The sequence below is a fragment of the Ornithorhynchus anatinus genome, chromosome 8, assembly GCF_004115215.2.
Source record: "Ornithorhynchus anatinus isolate Pmale09 chromosome 8, mOrnAna1.pri.v4, whole genome shotgun sequence".
In the NCBI taxonomy this organism is placed as follows: Eukaryota; Metazoa; Chordata; class Mammalia; order Monotremata; family Ornithorhynchidae; genus Ornithorhynchus; species Ornithorhynchus anatinus.
Genome location: NC_041735.1, coordinates 56,045,612 through 56,060,920, shown reverse-complemented (window position 1 = coordinate 56,060,920; position 15,309 = coordinate 56,045,612). Strand labels below are relative to the sequence as shown.

At 46.1% G+C, this 15,309-nt stretch overlaps 1 protein-coding gene across 3 annotated transcripts; it reads right to left on the bottom strand.

Moving 5' to 3' along the window:
- Positions 1 to 840: 840 nt before the first annotated feature.
- Positions 841 to 14,472, bottom strand: HNRNPA2B1 (heterogeneous nuclear ribonucleoprotein A2/B1). Of its 3 annotated transcripts, XR_486044.3 has the most exons (12): positions 14,264 to 14,472; positions 9,710 to 9,820; positions 9,233 to 9,379; positions 8,756 to 8,966; positions 8,491 to 8,592; positions 8,333 to 8,413; positions 5,734 to 5,796; positions 4,550 to 4,675; positions 4,155 to 4,280; positions 3,065 to 3,148; positions 1,557 to 1,690; positions 841 to 1,010 (listed from the first exon to the last, which is right to left on the bottom strand). XR_486044.3 is itself a non-coding variant. In XM_001509976.6 (11 exons), the coding sequence occupies exons 1-10, from the start codon at positions 14,267 to 14,269 to the stop codon at positions 3,087 to 3,089; spliced, it is 1,035 nt and encodes a 344-aa protein (XP_001510026.1). In that variant the 5' UTR covers positions 14,270 to 14,471; the 3' UTR covers positions 2,412 to 2,901; positions 3,065 to 3,086. The 3 variants fall into 3 exon arrangements, 2 of the variants coding, with proteins under 2 accessions (XP_001510026.1, XP_003430726.1); XM_001509976.6 differs by lacking the exons at positions 841 to 1,010; positions 1,557 to 1,690 and adding an exon at positions 2,412 to 2,901 and having other exon boundaries at positions 14,264 to 14,471; XM_003430678.5 differs by lacking the exons at positions 841 to 1,010; positions 1,557 to 1,690; positions 4,550 to 4,675 and adding an exon at positions 2,412 to 2,901 and having other exon boundaries at positions 14,264 to 14,470.
- Positions 14,473 to 15,309: the final 837 nt, after the last annotated feature.

The following is a 15,309-nucleotide window of genomic DNA, read 5'->3' as shown; positions in this document are numbered from 1 at the left end:
ACCCAAGTTTAGGCAAGTTTCCACTGCAGAAAAGGAACCCCAAATCCCTCCTCCCGTGACTGTCTCTCTAGGGCATTTTTTGCACACTTTTTTCAAAGGGCACTCACATTACTTTTCATTTTGTTCTCACCCTCTCTGCGAAGGGAGGAGAGGTATAGAACCACATTTTTTCAGAAGGAAACTGGTTCAGAGAGATAAAGACACTGGCACAAGCTAAGGTGATTTAAAGTTAGAGATTTCACATTTCATCCTAAGCAAAACCCACCTGGTACTAGAGAACGACACCGACTTATAGAAAACCAGAACGTTTCCCTATCTAGGTCTAAGTGCACATTTCAATTCATCATGGGTCTCCACAATTCCAGTAACTAGTATCTCTTTGCTTTGGTTACTCCAGCATTAAATAAAATGCAGCTAACCTTTCACTGGGAGGCCTAAAAGCAGTCCCGTGCATTCAGCTAGCACTGCTCACTGAAACCGCATTACCAGATGTCAAGACTGAGCAGATAGCCACCAATCCTCAAAATGATCAGGCATATTCACAATTTAACCAGCAAGGGTGACAAACCATTTGTACCAGAACTGCACATGGAAAATGGAGACCTTTTTCAGAATTAGACCAGGAATACGGCACACTTCCGTGCAAGTTAACGAAGATGTACACGTTTTGCGTAATCACCGCGAACTACTTTGGTACAAAACTTTTTTTTTTTATTAAAAAACTAGTATGTCTGCTTGAAAGCCTAATTTTAAACATAATACAACGGTCTAGCCAGTTGGAAATTAGTTTACAAAGTTACAAGCATTTATGATCATGTTATTGAAATCCACACACAATCCTTCATTGAGGTTTTTTTGTCTTTATTATCAGGATACATATTCCTTTCATCTAAATTAAACTGGTGTAGAGACCAATAAAAACCTATTTCAGATGGGACAGAATTTCTGATTTCTTGAAGGTTTCTGTGGTTGACCACTTCTTCATTAGTTACCTGCAGCAAGACACCGTCCTGCCAAGAAAAAAAAAGTGTGTCTGAAGAGGCTTTGTCATTTTTGTCTCACAGTCCCTAGGCAACTTCAGTGGTGGTCTGAGAATTATAGTAACTCCACTAAGGGCAAGCATCAAAGAAAAACCACCAGGAAAAAAAACCAAAAAAAAACCACTTGCTTCCTACAAACCCCTACTTCTGGCTGGGTGTTTTCATTTGGGCAATGAAGCCCAGGACATTCAACCCTAATACCCTTGAGTCGGTTGATGATATTAAAGGTGAATATAAACTTTTGGGAGCTCTACCTCTATTGAACAGAAACCTGTGCTACAGTAGGGCTGGAAAAGTTCGGCAGCAAGCCTCAAGGACAGCCACCTCGACGCTTTCTTAGAATTTAGCATCTCACTTCACTTCCTGGAGCCTTCAACATGTCCGGCAACCGCCTCATTTCGCCAAACCCAACGCTCTGCTCCAAGCACTATGTATTAAAAGCCAGTGGAATGTGTAGGTGGGAAGTGCATGCACTTCGTAATGTATCTATTGACTTGAGGTCTGATTTTTACCTACCATTTTACTACCAACACCACTGAAGGAACCCAAGAAAAGCTTTATTAATGATCACTTGCTTGTCTCGGCTGTTGAAATGTAGCACTTTAGTCTTTGTGGCAGCAGACTATGCTTGTCCAGGGTTCATATCAACGCTAAAATTCCAGCAGGGAAAAAAGACATGTTAAGCAGGTACGTTTCTGCTAAGGGTGGGAAAAAAAAAAAAAAGTAAACCGAACCGGAAGGTTTTTGTAATGTCACTTTAACATAATCAGAACATGATTCACAAAAATTTACGTTCTCCAGTTGGTAACGGTTAACTCAATTTATTGCTATGTTAAACTACACATAATAACCACTATACTGAAAGAGTAGACTTGGCATTAGTTTATCTCGTTTTTTTTTTTTTTTGAACATTAAGAAAGGAAAAGTAAATAAGATCTTACCTAAAGAAGTTTAACTGAAGCTTAGAACTATTTTGCTCTACACCCTCAGCTTTCGATGGCATCCTTATAAAACTACTGTGGTTAAAGCTTTGCAGAAATACAGCACAGTTTTTTAAGACTGGCTGAATTTAGTAGGCGTTTTCAAGAGTTCTCTTGTACTAGACCTGTGTCCCTGAAGAGTACCTCGCTGGGGGGTATTTCCTTTCCTTGCATTGAAGAAGCAGCATCTAAAAGATCTAAAAAGGTGTTTCTCCTTGCAGAGATATCCCTTATGTTATCTAGATACTTAATCCTGATAAATCGCAGACATAAAACACTTTTTCTGACCAGCATTAAACTTTGACATATGCAACAATTAGCTATGCAATGGACCTTAATTATACTGCCCGCTCCTTAACTTAGTTTAAAAAAAACTCTAAAATTACACAAGTTCCTTTAGAATTATTTTATTAAATCATAAATGTACAACAGCTTCTTAACTCTACACACGCACTTAAATTTTTTGTAAAGGAAAACGTTATGTCTTATTACACCATGATCCTAGCTAATAGCTTTTTCAAAACTTTGAGAAAAATCTTAAAAAAGGTTTCACATGTCACCTGAAACTTACAAATTTAACATTATCAAAGAAGGAATGCTTCTACACTCTTACAAAGACCACTAGAAAGAAACAACAATTAAAAAGCTAAGAAACTGTCTCAAAGGCATTTACAATCCTTCCTCCACAGTAAGGTAATGTTATTAAATAATCCAATCCATTCACAAAATGGCTCTCTGCATCTGCTCTGGTGTCTTCTGCCATATCACTGCATATTTATGCATGACTGAGATAAGAGTTTCCTTAACATTGTTATTTCGATAACCTGAAGCTGTTTCTGTTACCTCTGGGCTCTCATCCTCTCCTATTTATACAGTGAAGCCTGTTTCAACAGAAGTAAAGAGTAAAAAAAAAATAGGTTATGAAATTATTCATCTAACCAATTTTTAAAGGAAAGATAACATGATCCTAAAAAGCTTTAACTCCTGCAGCTATGTCTCCCAAGAAAAATAGCAGTTTTAGTACTCATATAAAGATATACTTACCCACTGCAAAATAGGAAAAGGCTTAATATCGGCTTCTCCCTCCATATCCCCCACTTCCTCCACTTCCTCCAGGACCATAATTCCCTACAGTTTTAGGAGAGTAAAAGAAAACATAGAATCACTAAAACATCTCAGTGTAAGAGTTAACCTAAAAAGTTTTACGTGTGCTTTTAACTCTACTGAGGGCATAGCACCTTGACTTAATCTTTAATGAGGATATTGTCAAGGTGTTCGCCTGTGGCCAGAGCAAGGGCATTTGGGGAATATAGGTTTATCTCTTTAGCTGGGATAGCAGGGGAATATATTCTGGCTGGCAAAATCAAGAGCGAGTTGAGCAGCATTCCCCATTGCTTCTAGGGGACACACTTCACCAGCTTTGAACTAACCACAAAAAGATGAGGACCAAGACAAAGAAATGGAACTACACGTGACACTTGGGAGATGGGTTCACTTCATTTTTTGGAGGGGGTTGATACCGGCATCTAATGATGTTCAACAGCGACATGATTTACAAACCCAAGAGTAAGCAGTTTAGGATTCAGAAAATCATTTGGTCCTTTTCCAGGTTTCTCTGCTGAAAAATTCCTCCTCTCTCAGGGGTCAGAAATGACAGGCGAGCTGCACCACGTAGGAAAAGTTAGATTCCTAGACTGCAGATTGACTCAGTTAGGCTTGCCGGGCCTCTTTTCCAAATTAAAGGGTGGCCCAAGTCTACTGCAAAAAATCACTTTAGAAGCAAAAGCTGCTTTGTAAATCAGTTTGGTTTTGCAACTAACGAGGTCTTTTTTGTATGACTGTGTAATTACGTTGATCGTTGCACATTCAGATTTCCAAAATCATAACCATGACACTGTAGTTCCTGGCAACAGTACTCGAGTCTCGGCGCTTCATGTCAAAGCAAGATGATCTACGTTATGTGCCCCAATCTTGTGGAGGCCTATTCAGTTAGCAGCAGCCATCCCTCCTCTACCCACGGCACAAATTTCTTTTAAAGATAATATACTACCGATAAGGTTTATGGCACAAAAAGCCTATCAAAATTAAATTCACATTTGCTTGGTCCCACTATTATTCATCACTTATTTAATACCTCCACCACCATATGGTCCTCCCATGTTCCTGCTACCACCAAAGTTTCCACTCTTCATTGGACCGTAATTGGAAGGTTGTTGGTTGTAGTTTCCAAAATCATTATAGTTTCCACTTCCGTAATTGCCTGAGAATTTAAGAAAAGTATAGCGTGCACAAGTCAACTGCTAATTCACCACACATTCCAATATTCAACTCTCACTACAAACTGAACATTTAAAGTAGATAAGATTCAGAAAGACAGCAAGTGTAAGATATTAGCATTCTAGATACTGATCTACACTATTAGAAAGCAAAAAAGTGCACTGATTTTGGCAGTTTATAAATTCCCCCAAATTCTCAAGTCAATATCATGAATTCCAAATACCCAGTTCAAGTTTTACACAAATGTATTACCTCCTCCATAGTTGTCATAACCACCTCCGTAGCCCCCACCCTGGTTGCCATAGCCAGGTCCTCCTCCTCCACCACCATATCCTCCTCTTCCTCCTCCATAACCAGGACTACCTCCAAAATTGCCACCTATTATAAAATAAGCCTTAAGTAATTACTTCACATCTTGAAAGACAGAGAACATCCCAATCTACACCCCCCTAGGCATTTCCTTTATAAATGGATCTAAGAATATAGCCTGCATAATCCTCCTGGAAATTTATTCACCTGCTCTGATGCTTGACTTTTAAAGAATTCTGAAAGAAATGTATCCTAAACTAAGCCATAAGGCTAGTAGGTGTGAGCCCCTATCTTAAAGGAAAGCCATTTACCCCCAATAAAAACCACCACGACTGGGATAATCCTCTAAATATTTTCTGTGCACATTAGGAGACCAAGAATAATGTCAATTCCAGGTAAAATCTAGGATGAGGGGATATATCCACCTGACCAAGTTTTCATACCACCCGAGTTTCCTCTGAGAACTAGAATGCTAAGATTACCCAGCTATTTCTGAGAACCTTCTTTAAACTTGAGTAGTTTTATATCAAGGGTGCCAAACTCAAATACGAAGATGGATGAATTGCTGCCAGGCAAGGAGATGGGCTGGACTCTTCCCTACTCACATTGCTTGCACCTTCTCTGGTTAAGTCAACACTTTTAAAAACATCAACAGTCAGGAAGAACGTCAGGGGTGCTTATGCTTGGGCCAATGAGCTGACTCTTTTATATACGCCCTATTACATCATCACAGGCATCCCTAGAGTGATGTAGCTATCCCTAGAGAAACCTCTTGTTTCTCTAAATTGAGAGTTAAACCAGTCACAATTGTGACAAAGATGTTTATCATTTACTGTTTACAGAGAAAAAAGTCTGGCAGCCAGTAACCTGCCAAAGCAATCCCTCCCAAGTTCCAATTACACTGATAGTGAACTCTATTAAATATGGAGAGAAAATTTTGGGGGGGAGGGGGGGGGAGACCTCAAACTTTTACAAACAGAAAAAGTATAACGACAAGCTTGGACTAGGTAGTTGAAAAAAGAAAGCATGGTAGGAAAGGCACGGTCCATCAGTACACAGAACAAGTTACCAAACAACCAACTGGGGAAACACCCAGATGGAACAGAAGCTACAAGACCAACACTAACCTCCAGGTCCTCCGCCATACCCATTGTAACCATCCCCAAAACCACGACCGCTTCCATATCCATCTGTGGAAGACACGAAAAGAAAAAGGAAAAAAAAAAGGGTTAAATGCTCATTGCTTTTTTCTTCTTCCCCATTTAAAAGCCTGCAGTCTGTGATCCAATACTGTCAGTTCTACTTAACAATATCCCTAGGATCCACCTCTTTCGCTCCAGCCAAACTCCTACAACGCTAATCCAAACACTCTCCTATCAGGCTCCTCACTCACTCTCTGCCTCTTCCCCCGCTCCAGTCCAAATTTCACCCTGCTCCCCAGATCGTTTTTCTAAGCAGCCGTTCGGTCCTCAAAAACCTCCAAAGGCTGCCCATGAGGATGCTCCGCTTTGAACAGAACTCCTTACCATTCACTTCAAGGGATTCAATCAGCTCTCCCACTCAGGGAAATTCCCCAGCATTGGCTTTAAAGCAGTCACTCTGCTCTCTCCTACTTCAACTCGCTGCTCTCCTACAACCCAGCCCGCACACTTTGCTCCTCTAATGTTAACCTTCCCACTGTGCCTACATCTCGTCTATCTCACTGCTGACCCCTCACCCACATCCTGCTTCTGGCCTGGAATGCCCTCCCTATCTGACAAATTACTATTCCCTCCTTCAAAGCCTCATTGAAGACATCTCCAAGAGGCCTTCCCAAAGCCCTTTCCTCCTCTCCCACTCTCTTCTGCATCACCAACTTGCTCCCTTTATTCACCCCCAGTATTTATACATACAGCTGTAATTTATTTCATGTTTCCTCCTTTAGACTGTAAGCTCATTGTGGCCAGGAAATGTGTCTGTGCTATCGACTAACTCCTACCATATCTTGATAATTTCCTACTAAAACTACAGCACCTCAATCTCACCCATCTCACATCCTCCGTGGTCTGGAAACCCTCCCCACTTCATATCCAACAGATGCCCACTCTCCGCCCTTTCAAAGTCCCACTAAAATCTCCTCCATGAGGTCTTCCCTTTATAAGCCCTCATTTCCTTTACTTGCCCATGCACTGCTGTTCGCCTGACCCCACCAGCACTTGTGTAACAGATCCTTCATCTTCTGCAATTTCCCCTGTCACTATCAAGTTTTCTCCCCACTCCAGACTAAGCTCCTTACAGCCAGACATCATGTCTACCCAACTCCCAAACAGTTCAGTGCTCCGCACACAGTAAGCACTCAATACCACTGACCGAATCTAGGTATTTAGATATAAACTAAACTGCTCCAGGAAACTACATCCCAGAGAATTCCAAAACCAAAATGAAACCCAAGTGAACGTGATTTTCTCCAGCCAGACTAACTACAACGCTTTAAGAATTTGGTAACCCAAAGCCCTAGAGTGGCAGAAGTGGTAATAGGTCAATTAAACTTGACTAATTGGGGACTGAGCAAGAGCACAACTAAAGTCTATTTGCCCTGAAGCCCACTGTCTCACCCTCTAGACTGTACATTCATTGTGAGCAGAGACTGCATCTGTTTCTTGGTGTATTGTACTCTCCCAAGCGCTGTCCTGCTCAATTAGCTGCCCACACAATAGTTCTGACGGTCTATCGAACGAGAAGTTACCTCCATGCTTTTTTGGAGTATGTTTCACAATACCAGGTTTCACAAGGCAGAAACAATAAGTGGGATGGAGAGAAAAAGTCTACAAAATTAGGTAGTTAGCTTGTATGAAATAAGGAACTTCACACAGGAATGAGGACTGGGGTTAAGAGAATCGTTGCCCAGGATGGGTTACCCACCCCGGGGCCCACGATGGTGTTCTTCCACGGGATAAAGGACAACCCAAATTTGAGTAGTAAGCCTGGGCAGGCATGGGGCCTTTACTTCTCTTGTACATCTTAATTGCCCAATACAGGGTTTTCCATTCCATAAACACTCAGTAAATACCTGAGCGCTTCTCTTCCCCTGGGAGCTCTGAGAGTTTTCTTTCCAGGGATCATGTCTACCAACTCTGCCGTGTTGAGCTTTCCCAAGCACTTAGTACCGTGCTCTGCACACAGCACGTGCTCAATAAATTCCATTGATTGATACGTTTTGCTCCTTACCGCTCAATGGATGAAATTTACAGACAGTATGGTTAATAAGTTTCCTCTTGGCAAAACTGTTTTGTTTATTAGCTCAGCTTTTAATGTAAATTACTAAACTACTTCAGTAACAGTTCTTATTCTAGAATCTTGGGGTTATATTTTTTAATAAAGCCCACCTTTAAGAAAACCCACAGTTCATTCACTTTGATCAAGGCCCACGCCTGAGTCTGTTACTTTTGACCTTGCAGGTTTTCAGAATGCCCCCAAATTCCCGGAACAGCGTTTTATTCAGAGTGTGTAAAAACACACATTATGGAGGATCTGAGTAACCTACACTGCAAGAGTAAAAGTTGACAATTTCACAGTTTGTATACTGCCTGAAGGCAAGGAGCTGGCTTCATTTGGTTGGAGAGGTACAAACTCAGATCTAATTTTCTGGGTCCACTGTTTCAGGATTGGACTTTGTAGATAAGCTGAACTCCCCCAACCCCCTCCTCAAAAATCAAAGAGCAATACATCCTCTCAAGTTGGCCTTACCAGATCCACCTCTGAAATTGCTTCCAGGTCCTGGTCCAAAATTTCCACCACCACCACGTGAATCTCCAAAACCAAAGTTACCTAAAGTTATTAACCGCCAATTAGTATTAGTTTTAATCAAGTGAATCTATAAAGAACCAAGCCACAGCACCACCTACCTCCTCTTCCACTCCTAGAACTTTGAACTTCCTGCATTTCTTGCCTAGATAAGGCTTTTCTTACTTCTGCATTATGGCCATTGATGGTATGGTATTTCTGCACTGCAATTTTCAAATAGACCGGTCAGCACGTTTTATAGTACTTGGGCATTGTAAAGAATAAGCAAGGTTTAAGGGAGGATCGGTAGGGAAAATGAGATAACCACATACATAAAACTTGTCTTCTCGATATTCCAAAATTGGCCAAAAAGCAGTGCATACTTACACACAATTTTATCCACAGGGTCATGGTCATCAAATGTAACAAAGCCAAAGCCCCGTTTTTTACCAGATTGTCTATCTGTAATTATTTCAATGGTATCAATTTTCCCATATTCCTCAAAGTAGTCCCTAAGGTGATGTTCTTCAGTATCTTCTTTAATTCCACCAACAAACAGTTTCTTCACAGTAACATGAGCCCCAGGTTTTCCAGATTCCTTGAGGACACACACATACAAAATATAGGTTGTTTGCACCTGCGCGGGTTTTGATTCACGAAATCATCATGCATGCTTATCATGAGGCAAAAAATCAGTTTAAAATTTTTAGCCCTGGCTCTGAAGTCACAGTGCAGCACTTCCCAGCAGAGAATAAAAGCCCAGAACCAACTTAAAGTAAAGGTCTGTCTGAATCAGACCACTCCACCAAAATTACTCCAAGACTCACACTGTGACCCGAGTCACAAAGATCAAGCTCCGCTCACCTCTCTGGCTACTGCTCTTTTAGGCTCAACCACTCTTCCATCAATTGAATGAGGTCTTGCAGACATTGCTGCGTCAACTTCGGCCATAGATGAAAATGTCACAAAACCAAATCCCCTGGATCGTTTGCTTGCCGGATCCCTCATTACCTAGAAATAGTCAAGAGTTTCAATGTTCCACCACAAAGCTTTTAAACTATATCAATAACAGATAAAAAACACCACACTTGAAATAAAAAAATAGAATGATTTTTTAGAAGTTTTAATAGCATGTACAAGTTTATTAATGTATACTAAGTTATACTAGTATACAACCATACGATTATGACAAATTTCATTGGATTTACACCAGAATCTATCATTTTCTGCAGGTAAGTGATCATTTCAAAATTAAAAAAAAAACCCAACAAACAGCACCACATCAAAGCCATCAATATATTAACAAATAGGTTATTCTTCTCAGAAAGTTAAATAACTTACCACACAGTCTGTAAGTTTTCCCCATTGCTCGTAGTAGTTTCTCAAACTTTCTTCTGTGGTTTCAAAGCTCAAGCCACCAATGAACAATTTACGAAATTGTTCCTTTTCTCTCTGAAGTCAAAAATGAAAGAGCATTGGTACTTAGTACTTCCCCTTAAATAAAAGCCTTCTATCTACGATTGCTTTTCCTTTACCTCCTAGAAAGCCAAGGAGAAATCCGTACATCGAAATAGCGATTACTGCGCTCTTGCTTGATTCTTGGAAGCACCTCATGTTGCCATCAGGAAACTTGGGGGACGAATTACCCAATCCAAAGATATGGGATGGACTACACGAACAACTGAAAGTTCTTTAGTGTGTGCCCTCCCCATCCCCTAAAGAGATAGGCATCCTGTCTAATCCTCACCTGTGTATAATTATTTCCCAGCACTCTGGCAACACAGCGAGCGCTAAATACTATTATTCCGTAGACTCCACATTCCCCCACACCTGAAACTGACTAATTTGAATGTCCCTTCACTTCCTTGGCCCTTCCTGCCCTCTGGTGGAAGTTCCAAATGGCAAAGAATGACCCCAAAATGGGGGTCAAGAGGAGGAAGAAAGAAGCCGGGACAATAATTGGGAGTCAAGGGTCACCTAATATCTCTCTGAAAAGAGGTGGAACCCATTAATGCACTTTTTGGTTGCCATTTCTGTGAGTCACCGGACCTTTAAAAAGCAGTTACATCCTAATTTTAGAGTACCAACGATTCAAGTTTGAGAGCCTGAGGTTACACCTATTCAAAACCTAATTGAAAGGAACAAAATGTACTTTAAGTTAACAATATTTTTGGAAAGAAGTATTCACATAGACACCTGCAAAATTTGCCACCTGTTAACTTTTCTCTTGTGTGCACGCATTTTGTACCTAACAAAAATGCAATGGAAGATATGAAGAAGCAGAGGGTTTCCTTTTAAGGGCAGGGGAGAAGCTAAAGGAGATTTATTCAATATTCTGATCGGCAAAAAACCCTTAAAGTTAAGAACAATTTGGTTCAGTACTGCCTCATGTCAATGTGGACTGCACCGAGTGCACCACTGCAACTGTAAGAATTTATTAAATTTATATAGTGAGAGAAAGTGTTTCTGATTACGCACAGAAAAGACATGGGGCACAATTGTGTTTGAGGAGTAAAAGTTCCCTGACCGGCAATTAGGTGAATTTTCTTTTTAAAAAGAACATCTCGTGTTAATGGGCTGTTCTACCCTAAGCTTCAACGATTTAAAATTGAATAGAAGGCATCCAAAAAAGAAAAAAAAAGTCCCATTCAAAAACTTTAGCCAAGGTATAGCCCCTCTTGTTTTTCTACAGCTGTGCTCATATCATCAATAGTATACTGGGCATTTACTACGTGTACATTGCTGAAAGAGGCCAAACGCATGAAATCATTCGTGGGATGATGGATGATAGGTGGTCCCTGCTTAGATACCCTATTTCTCTACACAAAATGCCTAATGTAGACCACAGACAAGTTTGGGTGTCAATAAATTCAGAATCCCTGGGGTAGATTATAGGCAAGTCGTCAATTAAGTCTTAATTCCAAGTTCTGCAATTCCAGAAAACAGCAAGGCCATCTGGCCTGGGTTGCTCTAAAAGGTCCAACTCTGGTCCCTACCTTTTAAACCAAGACGTCAAGCACAAGACATGTGGGCTTTAGTTGCATTTACAAAATGCCACTTTATTTTTAAAAAAAAAAAAAAAAAACAGGCCTCAAAAATGACCGACAGGCCTTACTGTTAAACGTTGAAGGTTTACAGGCCTTCCACACAAGCTGGGCCTTTGGGCCAAGTCATCTGTGACGAAGAAAAACGTTCAGCAACCCCGAGGCCCTCTCCCGTTTCTAGGTTCCCCGTCTTTCCTAAAGCCACGATCCCCCCAGGGCCACCCTAGATTAAAAGCAAAAAGGAACTGCTCTAAGATGGAGGGGCAGAGGGGAAAAATGCACGTCACGGGCTTATTTTTTTTTAAAAAAAACTTTATGGCCTAGTGGCCGGCTTTCCTCTCCGGGAATCCCCTCCCTCAAGTCGCCTTCCTTGACCCTGCGAGTGGGAGCCGGACAGCCTCCTCCTTCTCCTCCTGGCCTTCGGCCACCAGTAAAAGGGGGATGAGGACTGTGAGCCCCACGTGGGACAACCTCATCACCTTGTATCCGCGCAGCGCTTAGAACAGCGCGTGGCTCTGTGGAAAGAGCCCGGGCTTGGGAGTCAGGGGTCACGGTTCAAATCCCCTCTCTGCCACTTGTCAGCTGCGTCACTGTGGGCAAGCAGCGTGGCTCAGTGGAAAGAGCCCGGACTTGGGAGTCAGAGGTCGTGGGTTCGAATCCCAACTCGGCCGCTTGCCAGCTGTGTGACTTTGGGCCAGTCACTTCACTTCTCTGGGCCTCAGTGACCTCATCTGTAAAATGGGGCTGAAAACTGGGAGCCCCACGCGAGACCACCTCATCACCTTGTAACCCCCAGCTCTCAGAACAGTGCTCTGCACATAATAAGCACTTAACGAATAACCACCATTTTTATTTTCAGTCACTTCACTGGGCGTCAGTGACCTCATCTGTAAAATGGCGATGAAGACTGGGAACCTCATGTGGGAAAACCTGATGATCCTGTATCTCCCCCAGCGCTTAGAACAGTGCTCTGCATATAGTAAGCGCTTGACAAATGCCAACATTAATAATGATGGCATTAAGTGCTTACTAGGTGCTAGGCACTGCACTAAGCGCTGGGGGTGGATACACGCAAATCAGGTAGGTGGGACACAGTCCATCTCCCACCCCGGCTCTGCCACTTGTCTGCTGTGTGACTGTGGGCACGTCACTTCACTTCTCTGTGCCTCAGTTCCCTCATCTGCAAATGAGAAGCAGCGTGGCTCGGTGGAAAGAGTCCGGGTTTGGGATCCAGAGGTCATGGGTTCAAATCCCAGCTCTGCCACTTGTCGGCTGTGTGACTGGGGGCCAGTCACTTCACTTCTCTGTGCCTCAGTTCCCTCATCTGTAAAATGGGAATTATGACCGTGAGCCTCACGTGGGACAGCCTGATGACCCTGTATCTATCCCAGCGCTTAGAACAGTGCTCGGCACATAGTAAGCCCTTAACAAATACCAACATCACTATTACCGTGAGCCTTACGTGGGACAACCGGATGACCCTGTCTCTCCCCGAGCGCTTAGAGCGGTGCTCCGCGCCTCGTATGCGCTTAACAAATGCCACCCTTATTAATAATAATGATGGCATTATTTAAGTGGTTGCTACATGCTAGGCACTGTCCTAAGCGCTGGGGGTGGATCCACGCAAATCGGGCAGGTCGGACACAGCCCCCGTCCCCTCCCGGCTCTGCCTCTTGTCAGCTGTGTGACTGTGGGCAAGTCATTTCACTTCTCTGTGCCTCATCCCCTGCAGATGGGGATGGCGACTGTGACTGGGGGATGACCCTGTCTCTCCCCCGGCGCTTCGAGCGGCGCTCCGCACCTCGTAAGCGCTTAACAGATGCCACCATGACGTGGGGCTCACGGTCTCAACCCCCATTTTACGGAGGAGGGAACTGGGGCCGGGAGAAGTGACCCGCCCAAGGTGACGGAGAGGCAGCGAGGGCTGAAGCGATACCTTGCTGATTGGGGCCGGGTGGCGGCCCGGCCGCTCCGCGCCCTTTTCCCTCCCCCAAAGCGATGACGCCATTTCGGCGGCGGCGAAGGAGGCCGCCCTTTTTTTCCTTCTTTCTTTCTTTGCTTCGTCGTTCGCCGGGGCCCGGGCGGCCTGCCCGATTTGGGGAGGCTCCGAGGCGGTGCACGACAGGGAAGGCGGGTGGATGGTCTGGAGGCCGGGCCCCGTCCGGGAGGGCGATTTTGGAGCCGGGGGAAGAGGCGGGAGGAGGGAAGAGGCGAAAATGGCGGCCGACGGCAGGACCGGCCCCGGGAGGGGGGGGGAGGAGGAGCGACGACGACGAGGGTACAGGAAGGAGGAGGAGGAGGAGGAGGAGGAGGAAGGGGGGGCCAATGCGGATTTACAACCCCCGGGCCTCCTGCCCGCCCGATCCGAGGGGGAAAAAAACCCACCCCCTTCTCCCCCCCTCCTGCGACGAGTTCGCCTCTATTCACCCATCCTATTTATCGACACCCCCCCCCCCGTGCACAGCACTGCCCTAAGCGCTTGGGACGTCCATTTGGACCACACCGAGGGCCCGTAATAACAACGATAATGTCGGTATTCGTTAACCCGCGATGATAAGGTGGGTATTTAAGCGCTATGTGCACCGGCCTAAGCGCTGGGGGAGATACAGGTGGCCCCACGTGAGGCTGCCACCCCCATTTTACGCAGGAGGGGACGGAGGCCCGGGGAAGGGAAGGGTCCCACAGCTGACAAGGGGCAGGGGCGGGATTCGAACCCACGACCTCCGACGCCCAAGCCCGGGATCTTCCCGCTGAGCCAGGCCGCCCTTCCGCAACGCCGGGCTCGAATGGGGCGGCTTCCCCTCGGTGGGGTTGGTCCTCCATGATGGCGGGGAGGGGGAGACGGCGTTACCTCCATCGCGGACTCAGTCGCTTCAGCCCGATTACCCGCAGCCGAGCGAGATGAGAGAGATCTCCGCGGTCGAACTCGAACCGGACTCGTCCTGGCGCCGGGGTGGGGACTGTCTCTGCCCGAGAAATGACACCGCTGCCGGGGTGCCGCCAACGCTGCTGCTCGGTCTGCTGCTGCTGCTGCCGCGGCCGCCGCTGCTGCGCTTCTGCCGCCGCTTTTCTAGAACCTTCCTTCCGACCCGCGACGCCTCTTCCTCTTCGCTACGTCAACCCCGCCACGCAAAGGCACTAAGCCACGCCGCCGGCGTCGGCGGGCGGCGCGCGCCTAACGCCAGCAGCGCCGCGCTCCCCCTCCGGCCCCACGGGCGGCGCCCTACGCTCCTAGCGTAAAGCCTCTCGCCGAATAGCGCCGGCGCGGCGTAACTCCCTTCGAGAATCGCGTCCCGCCCTCCCCCGCCCCGCCATTGGAGCCGGGCCGCGGGGGAGAAACGGTCGCGCAGTTTGAAATTCCTGCCGTCGGGCGGGGCCCCGTCAACCCCGCCGCCCGGGGAGACACCGAGGGGGGGGGGGAACGACCGTGTGTGTCCCCCCCTCCGGGGCCCCTAAATCCGCCTCGGGACCCCCTCTCAGTCGCTTCACCGTCCACATATCCCCCCCCTCCATTTTTACACAGGGCGGCTACGGTGGACCAGGACCGGCCTTGCCCCTCCCGTCGTTGGAGGCGGCCCCGACGAGGCGCACGGTGCCGCGTGAGGAAGCGATCAGAGGGACGGGTTTTGGCGCCAGAAACGGCGGGCCCGGTGGGCCGTTGCGCAGCCTCCCCCCTGGTCGCCCGTTGTCCCTCCCCCTCCCTTCCCGCTTAAAGGGACGCCGCCCTCCCAGCGGAAAGCCCCCCACCTCTCTGCGCCGCGGCGGCTGCATGTGGGCGGCGCCCCCTCCTCTCCCCTCCCCTCCCCTCCGTTGTCCTCTCCCCTCCCCTCGACGAGGAGCCTGGCGCGCAGCCCCCCCCCCCCCCCCCCGTCGCCCGCCTCCCCTCCCCTCCCCTCC

What these genes read in the sequence shown, in the direction of transcription:
- HNRNPA2B1 (XM_001509976.6), bottom strand. An exon ending in AAAGAGCAGTAGCCAGAGAG is followed by an intron (nt 8,967 to 9,232) that starts GTGAGCGGAGCT and finishes TGTGTCCTCAAG; the next exon opens with GAATCTGGAAAACCTGGGGC. An exon ending in CAATTTCAGAGGTGGATCTG is followed by an intron (nt 5,797 to 8,332) that starts GTAAGGCCAACT and finishes TGTCTTCCACAG; the next exon opens with ATGGATATGGAAGCGGTCGT.